The sequence below is a fragment of the Lichenostomus cassidix genome, chromosome Z, assembly GCF_008360975.1.
Source record: "Lichenostomus cassidix isolate B80296 chromosome Z, HeHo_3.0, whole genome shotgun sequence".
Taxonomy (NCBI): domain Eukaryota; kingdom Metazoa; phylum Chordata; class Aves; order Passeriformes; family Meliphagidae; genus Lichenostomus; species Lichenostomus cassidix.
In genome coordinates, this window is record NC_139511.1 from 32,158,190 (window position 1) to 32,174,336 (window position 16,147).

General features: G+C 35.1%; 1 protein-coding gene across 1 annotated transcript in view; it reads left to right on the top strand.

Moving 5' to 3' along the window:
- Positions 1–16,147, top strand: part of ADAMTS19 (ADAM metallopeptidase with thrombospondin type 1 motif 19) — a 125,844-nt gene that overhangs the window by 44,877 nt on the left and 64,820 nt on the right. Inside the window, exon 7 of the mRNA XM_085042307.1 lies at positions 342–385. Coding sequence (XP_084898433.1) covers positions 342–385 — 44 coding nt within the window. The remainder of the gene's footprint in view (positions 1–341; positions 386–16,147) is intronic.

Here is a 16,147-nt window from a genome sequence, read left to right on the forward strand (position 1 = left end):
CAGAAAGACTAGCTTTAGACTTGTTACTTTCCAAGGTACTTACAGAAATAGGAAAAAACCCTACAACAAATCCCAAAATAACATAGAAATTAGATGCAATGCAATTGGAATATATAGTGCATGTTTTGTCACCTGACTACTCTTAAAACTGTTCTGAGAATAAGCTGCAGTTTAAGTGCTCTGTGTAATCCTGGCCTTTGCTTCCCCTTGTTCTTTGTTGAGATAATGGTGTTCTGTATTTATTCATTGAGCCGTAAAAAATGTTTCCAAATAGGTTACACAGTTGTTAACGTCTAACAGCTTGACTTGCTTAACATTTTTCCTTTCCCCCCCAATTCTAGGAAGGATTTCTGTGTACATAAGGATGAACCATGTGATACTGTTGGTAAGTAAATAAACATAAGAGACTGTGTATAAACTACTTAATAATATAAGTGTTAAGTAAATAGAAATGCGAAGCTAAATGATGGCAGCAAAATCGGTGATGGAAAGCAGTAACTAGCTAAAATGCAAAATACTTCTTAAATGCTAATAATGCTGTTAGATTGGTGTATGCATCTGGCAAAATACTGTGTTTAAGAACAGTGTTTCCATCTTGTTCATTGAGCACACTTTGAAACTTGTTTCCTTTTATTCTCACTGACGAATAGAAAATTGTTTTACTATTTTTAATTATGAATATGAAGCTAAGAAAATGTATTTATGATTTTTTATGCAATAGATTTATCTTTGATGTGATTGTGTTTATGATATTTAAAAGAAGTTTCAGTAAGAATCTAATTTATGATACACTGTTTATGAATTAAGTATTTATGAACCTCTTCAAAAGAATACAGGATATGAGCTATTGTGAAAGGCATCTTCTGACATCTTCAGTTAAAGTGAGTGCTGGCTGCATTGAGTTTTCCTATAAACATTTATTTAGTTCACACAATTTTTGGAAGACAGTTTTTCAGTGTAAGGCTCTGGTGGAAAAGGTAGCAAAAAAGTAGCAGCTGTTCTGTTCAGTGGTAATTCTGGGTGAAAACATGCCATGACCTTAATTGAAGGATGTCATGGCATGTTCTTAACCTAGAATTTCAATTTGCTAATAAAAGTCTTTTACAGTTCTGTATGTGAATAAAAGTATTCAGAAACTATTTTTTTCAGATTAGGATGATAGGAATGGACGATTGTCATACTTGTGCTTCCTCTTAGGTTTTTTCCTGTTTCATTTCAGTTGCAAAAGTTTGGTGAGAATTCTTATGTAACCTGTGTCATCTCACTACTTGCTAGTTTTTTTTCTTTTACGCTCTATTAAATGTATGTGACTGTGTCTGTGGGATGGATATCAATAAAAAAGCCCTCTAAATAAGAATGAGATGTGTTTCACAGCAGTAAATTGTTAAGAATTCATAGTGTTTTTTCACTAATTGGTATAATGGTCTTAGGTGAATTTTGTATGAGTGTTTTGTGTTCCAAGGCATTAATTTTTTACTTATTAGTGCAAAACTATTTACTTCCAGCTGAACGAGGAAGAAATGTGACAAGAAGTCTACAACATTTTATGTTGTTCTAAACTGAAATTTAAATCTGGAGTACTTCCAGTATATCTAAATCAGGATAGGCTGCTGACTGGATTTCAGAATTGAAGTTAATGTTTTCAAGGATTTTCCTTGAACAGTGTTTTTTCTTCGGCTGAACCTTGGAGTTAATAGGACTATTTATCTCTGAATTTATCCATAGAATTTTAAATGGAATAAGATTAAACTGACTCCAGTATCAGTCATTAACATTTCTGTGGTGAAGAAGTGGGGATGAAACTTGAAAATGTGGCAGTCTATTAATTCTTAAGTGTATGCTTAAGTAACATATTTAAGTATGTAATGAATTTGCAGTCTTAATTATGATGAGCAAAATGAAGTAGAGACCTTGATTGAATGACCTGCCATTTTTTGGAATGGCTGCTATGGACTTTCCCATTTTCTGTATTATTGTTTGGTGGTTTCTTCAGGAATTGAAACATAGTTTGTATGTATAGTTCTTTCCATGTAGGTACAATTGTGCAGAAAAAGCAAAGTCGGTTTTTTTCCCCGATGTTTCATCATTTATTTTATGAATTTCAGTCATGACTTTCCAAGATGAATTAATTGTCTTTCCATAAATTTAGTGTATCATTTCTTCTATTAATATTTAGAGTACTGTGGGTCCATGCTCACTGTTTTCAAGATAATTTTCAAAAGCTCTTGTCCACCATCATTCTGGAGCTCATCCAAGGAATAGTGTTGCAAAACTTCGTGCATTTCTCTTGAGGATTTTAAAGTTATGTTACTGTCATGGATATGTTATGTCAATTATTTTTAGGATAACAGGTCTATAATGCCAAATTGTTGAAAGTACATGTAGAAGGTGGTTCCATTTTGGTATCTTTATTTTTACTTTTTTTTTTTTCTCTAGGAAAACAAAAAGGATAATTTTAGATTAGATCATGAGTAAAAGGTTGTTGAAAGGAAATGAAGGGCAGTTCAGTCTTCCTATATTCATGCAATAAGTTTATAGGCAAAAAGAGGCAGTACATTCCAGGGATGTATCACATTCTGTAAACTACAGAATTTGCGAAGACAGTAAATGAGAAATGCTAATATGCTATATGATTCCCTGATACGCAGACCTTGCCTCACCTACACCCCCTCCTCAAAAAATCCAGAAGAATTCACAATACAGACTTTTCTCTACCGTAAAGAGAGGAATAAGGCAATTCTCTCTGAAATAATTATAACTCTAGAGGTATGTGAGGCAGTCAAGGTGATCTTTGTAGCACTTTACACAATCCAGAAATGCAAGGCATGAGAAGGGAGCATGTAGAGGACAGATCTCATTATTGGAAAGAGTTGTCATGTTGGATAATAGTTCTTTCCAGGGATGGATACTGAGCAGCCAAATATTGGATTTATTTTTTTAGTCATTACATGCCAAGACTCACAGTTTTCAGACTGGACATGAGTATTTGCTTAAGCCAGAGAGAGTAAGTGCCAGTATTCTCTTATATAGACAAAGTTTTCATAAATTTAGGTGGCAAATAACACATTCTTCTGTACTTCCAGTCTTGTTCTACACAAAGTACAGAACTTAAGCGGTCTTCAATTATTACTTTTTCACTGTCTCTTAAAATAATAGTGATTTATATGAATATTTAATGGTTTAAAGGTATGATTAAATGAGAACTCTGTTAACCAGAAGAAAATGTTTATCCAAATCAAAACCATATGTCAAACTTCCCTACAAATATACTGAAGTATATTTCATAAATGATTTTGAACAAAATATGTGATGATAATCTTCTAAATATTCCTTCAGAGAAGCATTTAAGGTGGACAAATACAAGATTATATTTTTTATATAATGATAGAAAATATGATTTGGATTGATTGTCAAAATGTTGCATTCTTACTCAGGGAAAAAAAATCTGTTTATCTTGGTGACCAAACATCATGGAGAAGAGATGGGCTGGGAAGACGTCATTGTGGTCTTCCAGTGCCTGAAGGGAGCTTATAAAGAGAAGGAAGGAGGACTTTTTCTGTCAGGACAAGGGGATTTGGTTTTAAATTGAAAGACAGCAGGTTTAGATTAGATGTAGGTAAGAAATCCTTTACTCAGAGGGTGGTGAAGCACTGGAACAGGTTGCCCAGAGAAGTTGTGGATGTTCAAAGCAAGGTTGGATTGGCACCTGAGCAATGTGATCTGGTGAATGGTGTCCCTGCTCATGGCAGCAGGGTTGGGACCAGATAATCTTTAAGGTCCTGTCCAACCATTCTGTGATTCCAAATCTAAATAATACTTCATATTTTATAGATTTACAAAGTAAACAGGAAGAGAAGAATTATTTCAGGAATTTTATTTGATTCCCCAAAGTGTGTTGAAGTTTAGGAAGTAGAATGTATTTCTTTTATGCCTTTCAATATTGCGTATTTTCACTATTGCTAGAAATGTTTGGAAATCTCTGCTATAGCCAGGAAGTTGAGGGGCTACTTTCTTACTTCATAATGTAAATCCAGAGTAACTCAAATTAATGCCTTCCTTGTTTAATCCCATGTTTCTCTAAAACATTAAGCTGGACTCCCATGTGGTGTCAGGCCAGGTCAATTGATTTCAGCATTGTCAATTGTTGCAGCCACTGTCAATTTGTTTCTTGGGGGAGAACCACAAAGCAATTGTTTTAGGCTGAAAATTTACCAGATCTAAGTGTTCTTGAGCTTCCTGTGGTTGATTGGTTGGCTGCAGCATATTCTTTATTCTTTTTGCCCCTCCTGTTCTACTCACGTGTATGCTTTCTGTTCCTTATTCCTGCACAGAAGTGACATGCTGCTCCCTTGTGATTCTCACAGTTCCTCTATATTCTACTGAGAGGTTTCAGACCTTGCTTCTCAGTATGATCATTAGGGATATACTACAATTGCAACAGAGGATTTTTCAGAGGGAAGAAAAGATACGGAGATGTTTCTATACAGATTAAATGTAATTAAGCTAATGAAAAAATTGTTTTAGATATGTAATTGTCCAAGATTTTTTCCCCCAGAAGACAACTGTGTTTTGAGGTCACAGCATATTTCTCCTTCAAACAAGCTTTGTTAGCTTAGTCTGAGGGAACTACCTTTTGAATTTGTGGTGATTTGTAATGTTGTTCTTTTTCTTGTGATGATGATGGGTAAGATTGTGAGTTTAGACATCCCAATGAATTTCTAAAATATTTAAGAAGTAATTCAATTGTCAATTTTCAGAAAATTAAGTCCATAGCAATAGAATCAGCACAAAGTGTAAACTGGGTATTTCACATCGTTCTTGTGTGTGACTCTTCTGGTATTATCATATTTAAGTAACTGAGATGAGCAATGATTTATAGGGCAACTTGCCAATGGGATATTGCACAAACGGTTAAGAGTTGGAATAAACATGTATTTTCTCACTGAAATCAACAGATATTTTCTCAACAAGTAGGCTAGCAAGTAAACACAGAAGGAATATTTCTTGAAGCAAGTGTATGCACATGTGACTTTCCCTTCCTCTTGTCTACATTTTCACTTAAGCAGTCAAGATTTTGACTGTCTGAGATGAACTTCTTTTGGATGAGATTAGTTGTCTGCTGCTAGCTAATGTCTTCTGTGGAAACATTATAACAGAGTGTTCTTAGAATGCAGTGTTAGAGGCATGGAAGATTGTAAAATTATGCTTGTCTTGTGTTGGCATCAGTTTGGAGTCCTGTTATTCTGCAGAAACTCAGGTAGTGACTGTTTCTGGTTTTCGTCTTGTATTTTTAGATAACATTTTCAGTTTAAACAACAGCTATAAGAATAGATGCTTCCATCTAAACTGTTTGCTAAAAAGCATTTTCCAATAAAATACTGACATTGCAATCTCTAAACAGAATTCCTCTAAAAACTTGTCAGATTGTTTATGGGCATAAATACAGTATATTAAAAATTTCTAAATTTAGTAACAGCTGTTGTTACAGATACCAAAAAAAAAAAATAAAAGTGGAAAAAAAGCCCCATCAGGTCTTTGTACTGTTGCAAAGGAACTCAATAGCATGGATACAAATGATGACTAGTAAAGAATCAGACAAACATCTACACAGTAAAAACCACAAACCAAAATGGAGTGAAAGAACATATTTTCCATCCAACTTAGAGAAATACCAAAGATAGATTTATTTACTTTTCTTTCCTAATATGAAAGCTATCGATCTTTAATACAAAGCACTTGGAGTTTTCCTCCAAACTTTGCCCCTAGGGACAAAGATTTAGACCAGCCCTATGCATTGAGAGATATGATAGAAATAGGGAATTGGGCAGATTGTCCATGTCCAGTGAGGGTTAATGCCGCAAATACTGAAGCTGAATGTTTAGAGCCAGTTACCAAGGAACAAGCAGCCAAAGAAGTTGCACAGAACACAGGCAGCAGCACAGCAGAAGTAAACTGAAGAAGTCTATTTCCCTGTGCTTCCTCATCTGAATCCCTCTGGCATCCCTCCTCTTAGCCAGACTATCACTGTGTTGTAGTCTTACACAGCTGCCCTCAGCCTAACTAGCTGGTAACAGTTTGCTGAGAATCACAGGAACCTCCTCATGCTGAACTGTGTGCTGTTGTGTCTGGAGTCCCACGGGCACTTGATGCTGCGAATTCAAACCTAGTTCAGGAGCCTGTGGGCTGCAGGACAGGAGCCATTGTAACATGAGACATGCTGGCAGGGTTGCTCTTTGTCAGTCTTTATCTTCTTGCTTGTTTCTTCTCTTTTGTTGAGTCACAGTTATTGAAGAAATGCACTTACAGCAGTTCCAAATCAACATTGTAGATTGTTCAAGTGTTGTCACTTGTGGGGGAAAGGAAGGTATCTGATCTGTCAAGGCAAACAGGAATCCAAAAATCCCAGAGCCTGGCATTTATGGTATGTCCTAAAGTTGACTTGCATTTTTGGAAACAGATGTCTTCTCAAGATGGGTAAAGGTGAAACTAGGGATGTGCCAGGACTACTTCCACATAGGATGGAATGTAGATTGTATGCATAGGTACTGCTCTGTACATAGAGTACACTCAGTCTTGCAGATGGAAGTGCAGGAAGTATGCTTAGAGGGTGAAAGCAGTTAAGGTTAGAATGATGTATTTTGTAAATTATTTGCATATATCTAGGTTTTTTAACATTTCGGCATTGCACACAGTCTAGTTGGATGTTGGTGAGAAGTGTTATGTTTTAAGAAACTGAATACTATTTGAGTATATACCTTTTTAAAACTCCGTTGAGTGAGGTTACCCATACATGGAGATGTACACCAGCATTTTTTTCAGATGTTCATCACTAGTGATGAACAAAAACCAATTAATCTGCCTGGTTTTGTTGTGAATGTTACTGGTCTTGGTGCCATGGGGGATTCAGAGTGGGAGTTGGGCAGTTGAATGATAGATTGGATGATGAGAAACAATTTCAGCAAGTTTCTCCCAGTGAAAGCATAACTACAGTCTGTTAAATTTCCTAGGTCTTAAAAGTTCTCTGACATATCTCCAAGCTTGATGCTAGACAAAATTTGCAAAAACAGCAAAAGCATTGTAAGCTTTGAATTTTGCTCTATGAATTGATTTGCCCCACTGAACAAAAGACACTCTAAACATATCCTATGTAAAGGAAAGATAATTTTTTTTCAGTAAGATGGCTGACATTCAGAGAACTGAGATCACTTTTTAGTCTGCAGAAGATTTCCAGTGGAGAGTTCCAATGTCTAACCTAATCCAAGTAATTTAATAACCTTTACAATGCATATAATCTTGCATTCATGCAACATCCTCTCTTACGGCAAGATCATGATAATAATAGCTCACTGACTCGCATAGAGAGGAACACCTCAAACAGTAAGAACAGGACCATCTTTTAATTGCTTTTGTGGAAATGTTTCTCAGTTTCTCAGGAAAGCAGAATGTGGGACTACAATACAAGTGCTCAGTCATCAAATCCACACGTTGCTATTACAACCCCCAACTTTATTTTTCCTATATTAAATTCAGTTCTAAAAACTATTAAGCTTCATGTTTCCAGCAAAAATCTTAAGATGCAGTCTTGTCTTACCTTGCCTCTTGTTTTATTGAGTTGGAATAAATGGCAAGGCTCTAGTGAGACTAGAGAGATAAGTTTTCGCATCAAGACATGCAAACCTTTGTTTTCAAGCGATGTTGTAACTCAGACAAAAAATAAAGAGTTACAACACATCAGATTGTTTTATTTTCCAGTGTTTTATTTAAAGTGTTTAAAGCTTCATTAATCTTAACAGTAGTAGGGTAACAGAGAATAAATCTCTCTGAATGGACTCTTGATGGCAATTTCATAATCACTGAGCTTTTAATTACTAACATTTACCATACTTAAAAAACAAGTCTTTTCTTCATGAAACAATTGATCAAGGACTTGACACAGGCAACTCCTTTATCTCCTTTATTTTATGGTATTTTACTTTGAAGGAGTTAGCCAATGCATTTAGAGAGCTTAAAGTAATGGAAAAAAAGATACTTTCTGTTTCGTTTTTCTAATTATACTACAGAGGTCACTTACTAAGTACTTTCTTACTAAGTACATGTTAACAGTCTCTCTTAGGAGGCAGTAGGGCCTTTGAATGTGTTTAGAAAGATGGGAAGATTGATTTTCATGTCTATATACAGTTTCAGAAGTTTACAATGAAATCTGTATGTAAATGTTAGAGATGAAAACATTTATGACATTCTGTACTGAATTTCCATTAGCCTCTGGATGTTCTAGTTCAAGGAATTTTCAAGGCTGAAATTCATTGCTCATTTGATGTGCAGGATAATTGTGTGTATTTGTTGATAGTGTTGGTGTTTATGGTTGTCTTTGATATTATTTATTTGTATAATAGTTGTTTATTTTTGTACTAGTTCTAAATAAAAAATAAACTCAGCATAGTTAAAATAGTATTTAAGGTGCAATGATTCCCCAGTTACAACAGAATTCAACTCTTTCACATAGTGTCTGTCTTGAAATACCCCTGCAGTTAGACACTGGTTTTTTTTATATTGTAATAATAATGATTAGGTTAAACCCATATCTAATTCCTGTTGCACATTCCAGTTCACATTTAGTTGTGCTCTTTCTCATTTAGTTGACATTGTTCTTAATCTGTGTTTAAATCCCAGTGGATTCAGCTACAAGCTCAATCTCTGAATATGGTTCTTGTCTCGAGTAAGTGGTTATGTAATATGCTGCAGTACCATCCACAGAACCTCAAAATTTCATATCCCTTCTGCGAAAATGCAATGAAACTTTGTAATTTTCTACAGATTGTAATGTTTCCTTTTTAGGTGTATCTTAAATATTTTGTTTTCTGTGTTTAGTTTCAACTTACCTGAGGCATTTAAAATACTCTTTTAAAGGAATTTAAAATATACAGAGACTTTCTATATATAAGAATTTTAACATTACGCTGAATACCATTTAGAATACTTATGTTTTGACCTGGAATTTCAGTTTCTCTCATAGACAAAATTCCTGTGTCCATCAGAAAAAAGCATTCCGAGGTAAGGACAAATGAATCTCTAATATTATATGGTGCATATTGACTATATATTAATGAAAACAGAATGAAATTGCAAGTTAATTATGACAGTAATTTGTGTTTGTCTTGTGATTAGTGTGTACTTTCTAACTTCACATGTGGATCTTTCACTTGAGCATGCTGGATTCAGAAGTGAAAAATCAGTAAAGCCTTAGAGCAGTATTGTCATGATACACAAGAGAGGCTCATGCCAAGGACAGGGCAAGGCAGTGAGACACAAAGCACAGGACAGAAGTGGGCATGGCTTACTTAAGCCTAGGCAAATATTCTTTCACCAGGAGAAAATTTACTATTTTTGCTAATCAGATTGCAAGAGATAAAATCATGAGTGATTTAGTGACCCTTGCAGTGCATTAAACAGTGAATTATGTTTTCTGTCACTTTATTCATTGAAATTGTTGAAAAACTGAATCAGATCCAAGCAGCTGGGAGCACTTAAAAATATCTTTCATTGTCTCCTGGATTTTACAACTTCACTACTCATCTTTTATAGGGTTTTTTTAATGAAAAACATAAAATCATGTGGATTGGAGCTGTAAATAATCATACATCAATAATAAGTCGCTCTATGGGCTATAATATCAGTATATACTCTGGATTAGTTTGTATAAAGAATTGTTCTTTGCTTAATGTACCATGCATACAATTAAGTTTCTAAAAGGAAAAATAAAATGTTGTCACACATTGCAGATGAAAGGCATTCAAAATATATGGCTATAAAATACCTATTTTTTAGCTAGCCATCCATTTTGCTCGCATTAGACTTATGTTTAGCTCTTGGTAGATATGTTTGAGTACAGTATTTTTATCCTTTCAGAAGAAACATATGCAAAGTTATGCATGAATAGTCAACTTTGTATAGTGTTGTGCACTAGAATATCCCAGTGTTTTTTAGTGGAAATGTTTTCAGAGCAAGAGAGACTGGTAGCACCTTGTGACTAATGCATCAGATTCTGTGTCCTGTAACTATATAATGGAGGGGGGAAAAAGCAGTGTAATAGAATGAGGTTCTAAAAACACATTTATTTTTGAAAAATAGGATTGGTAGTCAGTGATACAGGAGTCTTTTAACTGAGGAGGAAACAAAAAGAGCTCTATATTTCAACTGAAGATGATCTATTCAACTGCATCTAACTTGTCAAAATACAAGGAAAAGTGCTCCACAAATGTCAGCAGAAAGTAATACAGGTATAGGTCCAAGTCTCACTCTTCATTTAAATGCCTTTGGGAAGATTTTCAGTTTGAATCCATTTCATAGCTCCCTTTTGTGACGTTTAAGTGGCAACAATTTTTTTTGGTAGTTTTGTTATGAGTCTATAGTGAAGCTCTTATGTTCTCAGGATGATAGTACCCTACCCTGAAGAAAACGTCAAGTAATTCTTCCTTTACTCAGCTTGCTCAAGCAGGGGCTAATGCTGTGCTCCAGCTCTCCATTAGCTTGCATCTTGCGGACTTTCCAGAGTTTATTTTGGATAGTGGGTGCCCCAGAAGAAGACAGACCTGATGGTTTGTCTACTCAGCTTCCTGTCATTGAATTCAAGCTTCCTGAGAATCATCCCAACAAACTCAAGGAATTCATGAACTGAAAACAGTTTGCAAGAACCTTGAGACATGGACTTACAGAAACACATCAGGTTGTGCCACTGATCAGTTAACACTGATCAGTGTTAACACTGACTCTTACTGGGGCAGCATAAACACTTTCATCACATGTGACATTAGAGCATGAAACAACATATTCTTAGTTATACCAATGTAGATGAAATATGGGATGAATTTCTGCAGATAACAATAGTGATTTTAAATCAAATTATTTTCGCTGAAAAGAGATAAGATGGAAGACCATTCTCAAGATACCTTTTCCTTTGTTCTCTCAATTTATCAGAAGATACTAGCTAAGCTTTGCATCCATATCTTGTCAGTCTTTTCTGTATAAAGAAACAATTGACTATTCAATTCGCATTTCCTAGAAGATGTGCTAGTAGTGTCTGGCTGTAAGCAGCCCCAAGATCAGTCATTTTCTTAAAGTGCATCTTCCTCGTAGTGAAACAAAGTATAATTTCACACAAAAACCTTAAATGGCACAATCTGCAAAAATTCTGGCCATAGAGAAATACATTATGCTAAAAACATAGAAAAAATAGACTACTATCTCTTTAAATCATACTAGCTGCCCCTTGTCTCACATAGAAGAGAGAGCAGATTACCCCCTTAAATATGGAAAAAAACCTGAGTATTTTCTTCAATTGGGAACTCGGCAACAATAAAGTAGTCTCTTGCATATCAATTTTAAATTGATTGTGTCATAAAAATATGAGAAACATTTTACAGGAGTCACTCAGGTTTCAAAAGATGAGGAAATATTTTATTGTGCTGAAGCCCTGTGTGTCAAGGAGCAGTTTTATGTTTCTATAACACAATGTCATTTCCATATCATTGGTGTAATAAAATAAATTGCAAAAGAAAGCAGGACAGTCTTGTTTTCCTTTTAGTTGTTGTAGGAATAAAAAGAGGTCTAAATAATGTGTTATAGACTGAATATGATGTGAGCGATTTCACACTGGTTTGTTGCATAGGGATGGTACCAACCATCTTCCAGAAGAAGGTACCAGAAACTAAATTACAGGGGAATCAGCTTAATAGGGTATCAAGGCTGGAATTTTTGTAAGACCAGGAAAAGCACTGGTTTTGATATGTTACAAGTAGATCAAACTGGTAAGGGAAATTGGTGTCACACAAGCCTTGGAAATATATTCAGGAAAAAAATGATTTGATGGAATGAGACAGGAGGTGAATTCAAAGGCATTGCAATGTGTGTAGATGTACAGGACATGGCAGCAGCTTTAGCAGCTGCACATTTCATGAGTGTGAGAACTGAAACCCAGATGCCAGGAAGGCAAGAAGAGAGATAAGCACCTGGGTGAATATTTTCACTAGTTGCATGGAGTGACATAATTCTTAATTACCTCTAGTATATATTTTACTCTGTGATGCTAATATATTTTGATCCAAGTGTGTAGATTTGTAGGCTCATAGTATTTTAAAATATCTTAAAGTGAACTCATACTGCATAGCAGTGGAAGCAGTTCAGAGAGCTCATTGTACCATCTTGTGTTCCAGAAATACATTTAGTCATCGTATTTTTTATGGGGACAGTCAAATTTTTCAGAGGCAGAATCAGAGACAAGAGAGAGTTGTAAACATACAGCATTTGCATTAAAATAGGAGTCCAATAAGTATTTTCTGATTTTTTTGTTTTTTCTATTTACAAGTAACAGAGGACATTAAGTCCTGAAATGACATATGCACTCAAGTTTTAAGGCCAGCACAATTTATTTTAAGATTACAGAAGTGGTGTCAAATTTCTGTTTAGAAAATAAGACTACCTCAGAACCAATCTTGAAAACTAGGGTAACTCTTAAAGCCCCTGCACAGTTCCCCTGGAAGTCTAAAACCTACACTTATGTCAGCATTTTCATAAATGAGCTGTTTCTGTGCACGTTGCTTCCTATCTCTTTAAGCCAGGGCCCATGACGTCAAATGATAAGGCTTTTTACAAAAATACTTTAAAAGAAAAAATTGGGGTGTTTTAATGTCTTCCAGACATTTAATATATTTTTAATTGATGAAGCCTTTCCATATGTTATTTTTATAAAAGTATGTTTGAAATAGTGATTACACTAAAAAAAAAGGTAATTGAAACAACTGGCAGCAGTAAGAAGATATCTGAGAGCAAAGCTGTAACAAATTATTACAGTTGTCTTCATCAAATGAGGTCAGTTTGTGTTTCTTAATGGTAGCAGGTATTCATATTGTGATTTCGTATACTATGGTACTCTTGGCAAACTAAAGTTTCACTTGACTTCTTGGCAAAGGTATCTCCATCTGAATTCAGACTAGAAGCTGTTGTTCCTGTTTTCCCTTTTAAAGGCATACTCTAGCAGAAGCTTCAGTCTGCAAGCCTCCAGACCATTTTGCACAATTATACTGGGCTAGAAAATGAACTTGTGCTCTCTTTTTGTTAATGTTAATTTTTTAAAATACTTGTCCTAGTAAATCTATGCTATCTGTTTCTTACAGATTTTTAAATGGACAAATACCAGTTACACGTCATCCAACACTAATCAGCCTGTTAACCATGAAAGGCTTGTTCCCATGTATCAGGTGTTCTATTTCTAAAGAATGTTCTAGAAGGAAAGATGCAAGCCTCATAATACTTTTTTCCTGTTATCTGTTTTTACAATGGGACATTTATTTTTAAATGATCTGAAGATTAATTTGTCTCTTTAAAGAACGTCACAGAGAATTTTCACTTTCAAGAACTCCTCTATCCTCACTCTTTTGTGTGGTACTATTAAACACAAATAGCCACTTACACATTCCAGATGTTCATAGGGGTCCCACTTGCTTCCTGACAGTTTCAACAATTACAATATGCTCTGACCTGAGATTAGTTTCCAGCAACTGGACAGAACTTGACTGAAACTGAAAACAATAAGGCAGAGAAGGTGTTTTAGAAAAGGCTAGTTCTGTATGGATGCTCTATAGAGCACTGTTACCTTTTCTTCTATCCTTTGAAAGAATATCCTGTGTGGGGAGCAATGAAATGTATGAGGGTCAGAATTCTCTGACCAGGTTCTATTAGGTGTTCCATATACAGGAGGGCTTAATGTTTAAAACAAAATATTCTTACCTGAAGACATTTGATGTTACGTGGGATTCTGACTTAGCAGAATGATAAGGCAATATACTGAATCAGTGCAAGCACAGTGTAGCTATTGCAATATACAGTGGGATCACAGTACAAATCTCGTTCTCACTATTGGCCCTAATATGCTCACTGTCATGATGCTGAGCATCCCCTGGTGCTGGGAAGGGGTATGTGAGTTAAGGTCATCTCAAGCCCACTGCGTTCTTCAGAGTTTATTTTGTCAGTTGTTTGGTTTTTACACTCTCTGTTGGGCTGAGCTACATATGCATTTACCCCTTGCTGGGCTGGCTAACTCAAGAAGCCATTCACACTCTTTTGATTAACTCAGGGATAAACATTTACACAAGCAGTTAATCCACTGAACTGATACAGGCATTTATCTAAAACTAACTCCAGTCCCTCTTGAGTTCAGTTTTCTTTGCAGCAGCTGTGGTCAGTCACTCCCTACATTCTTCGCTCAGCTTCATGGGCATATCACCCTTGCCCACCTCATCTCTTTTACAGATTTACTGACCAGAAATCAAAAGGTACTTTTTTTAAATAAAGAGGTTTATTTAAGAAAAGCAAGTGTAGAAAAGAAAAATGAAAGGTGGACTAAATAGGGATCAAAAGAGCAGAAAAAGAAAAGTGTATATAACTATGTATGCAGGAATGGAGAGATAGTCAAATTAATGAGATACAGCTTTCATACCACATGCACCTTGTGGGGCTATACAAGTGTGGGTGTCAGTCTGGAGTAGTGGTGTATGTGGTTGTAAAGGTAAAGTAAAAGGGAAGCGTATGCTTTGATCTGTGTATTTCCAAGTCTTTGTGGTGATCTGTTCATAGCCATCTTTCATTAGCTTCTGTGTTGGAAAGCCTGACAGACTGCAAAGCAACATTGTCACGTTGCCCATCTTTAAAGAAAATGTAATGTAAACCAAGTTGGAAAACAGAAAGCAAGTTTGAATTGTTAAAATTACTTGTGGTGGTGTACTGCAGTGTTCACTGTCATCGTCTCACTATCTTGCAGAGTAACAAGGGGTTTGTTAGTGTACGTGAACAGTTTTATGGTAGGAAGCAGGCCCAGACTCATGGTCTGAGGCATGTGATACTCAAACTGAGCTGCATGTCCATTATGTCTGTCCAATGCATCAGTGAAAAGCTGATGCATGGATTTGGTAAGAGCTGTTCTCATGAACAGCTTGAAACCTCTTTCTGGCTTTTTAAGTAAGTAACTTTCCCTTTGCTAGGAGAGCCTCATTCAGTTTTGTTGCCAAGTAAGTGAGGTATTTTCTTTTCTTGTTTGATTGTATACAGCAGTTCCATGAAGATTTTATAACGCACTCTTATAATTTATCCAGGTAATTTAAGGACTGAAAGTCTTAATTGTATAAGTCCTAAAAATATACTTTTCTACTTCTGTCCAAAAGTTGAATTTATAAATGTAGATCAAGATTCTTATTAATGTTCTATGCCATGTTGAACAAACATGTAGAAAAATTGTTCATGAAAATTGTGCCATGAGGAAGTTAAAGTAATGGATCAAACTATTTCAGTTTCTTGGAAGACTGAGTTACTTCTTAGAAAGTTTACATTTAGTTTTTCTTTAATATTAGTAGTAGGATAAAATATGAAGCAAAATTTTTTTTGCATATAACTTCATATGGGATTTTTCATATTTTATCCTGAGTAGAATGACTTAGGACCTCTTCAAAACTAATTATATACAAGCTATTCAAGTTGGGTTTTTTCCTCTTTCTAGATTACAGGTGCAAAACAAAGTTAAATGAGGAGAATAAGAAGCTGTGACTTTCTCACATTTATGACTTTCTTATTTTCATTTAACACTATTCAGTTTTCTTTTCCATCTGAGTCTTTTCCTGTTCATGCATATTTTTATGCATAAGTTTTCCACTTGGTGATGTTGCCTTTAAAAAATAAAAGGGCAATTAAAAGATTTAAAAGTATACTGACTGTACTCAGTGACCATATTACAGTGTATTATTATTTTAAATATTTTTCTTTAAATTTTTAACAATTTTCATATGTGAATTATAAGGTAAAAAAGAAGACATGAGAATTATTTGTCAGTTTTTACACTAGAAGAAAGTATTCTTGAGTTCAGAGCTGCCTCACTTCATAAATTATTTGTAATAGTGGTGGCTTGCATGTGCTTTTGTATGGTTTGAAGCATTCTGGATAGTACAGTATAAAACTGACAAGAAGAATTATTCACAGATATCAAGACACTAAAAAGGAAGTGAAGATGGAAGTACTGACAAATACAAAGTAATGCATATTGAGAAAAAAAATTAGTCTTTAGCCTATATGTGTGAAATCATGGGCTTTGCTGCCAGTTGGGAAA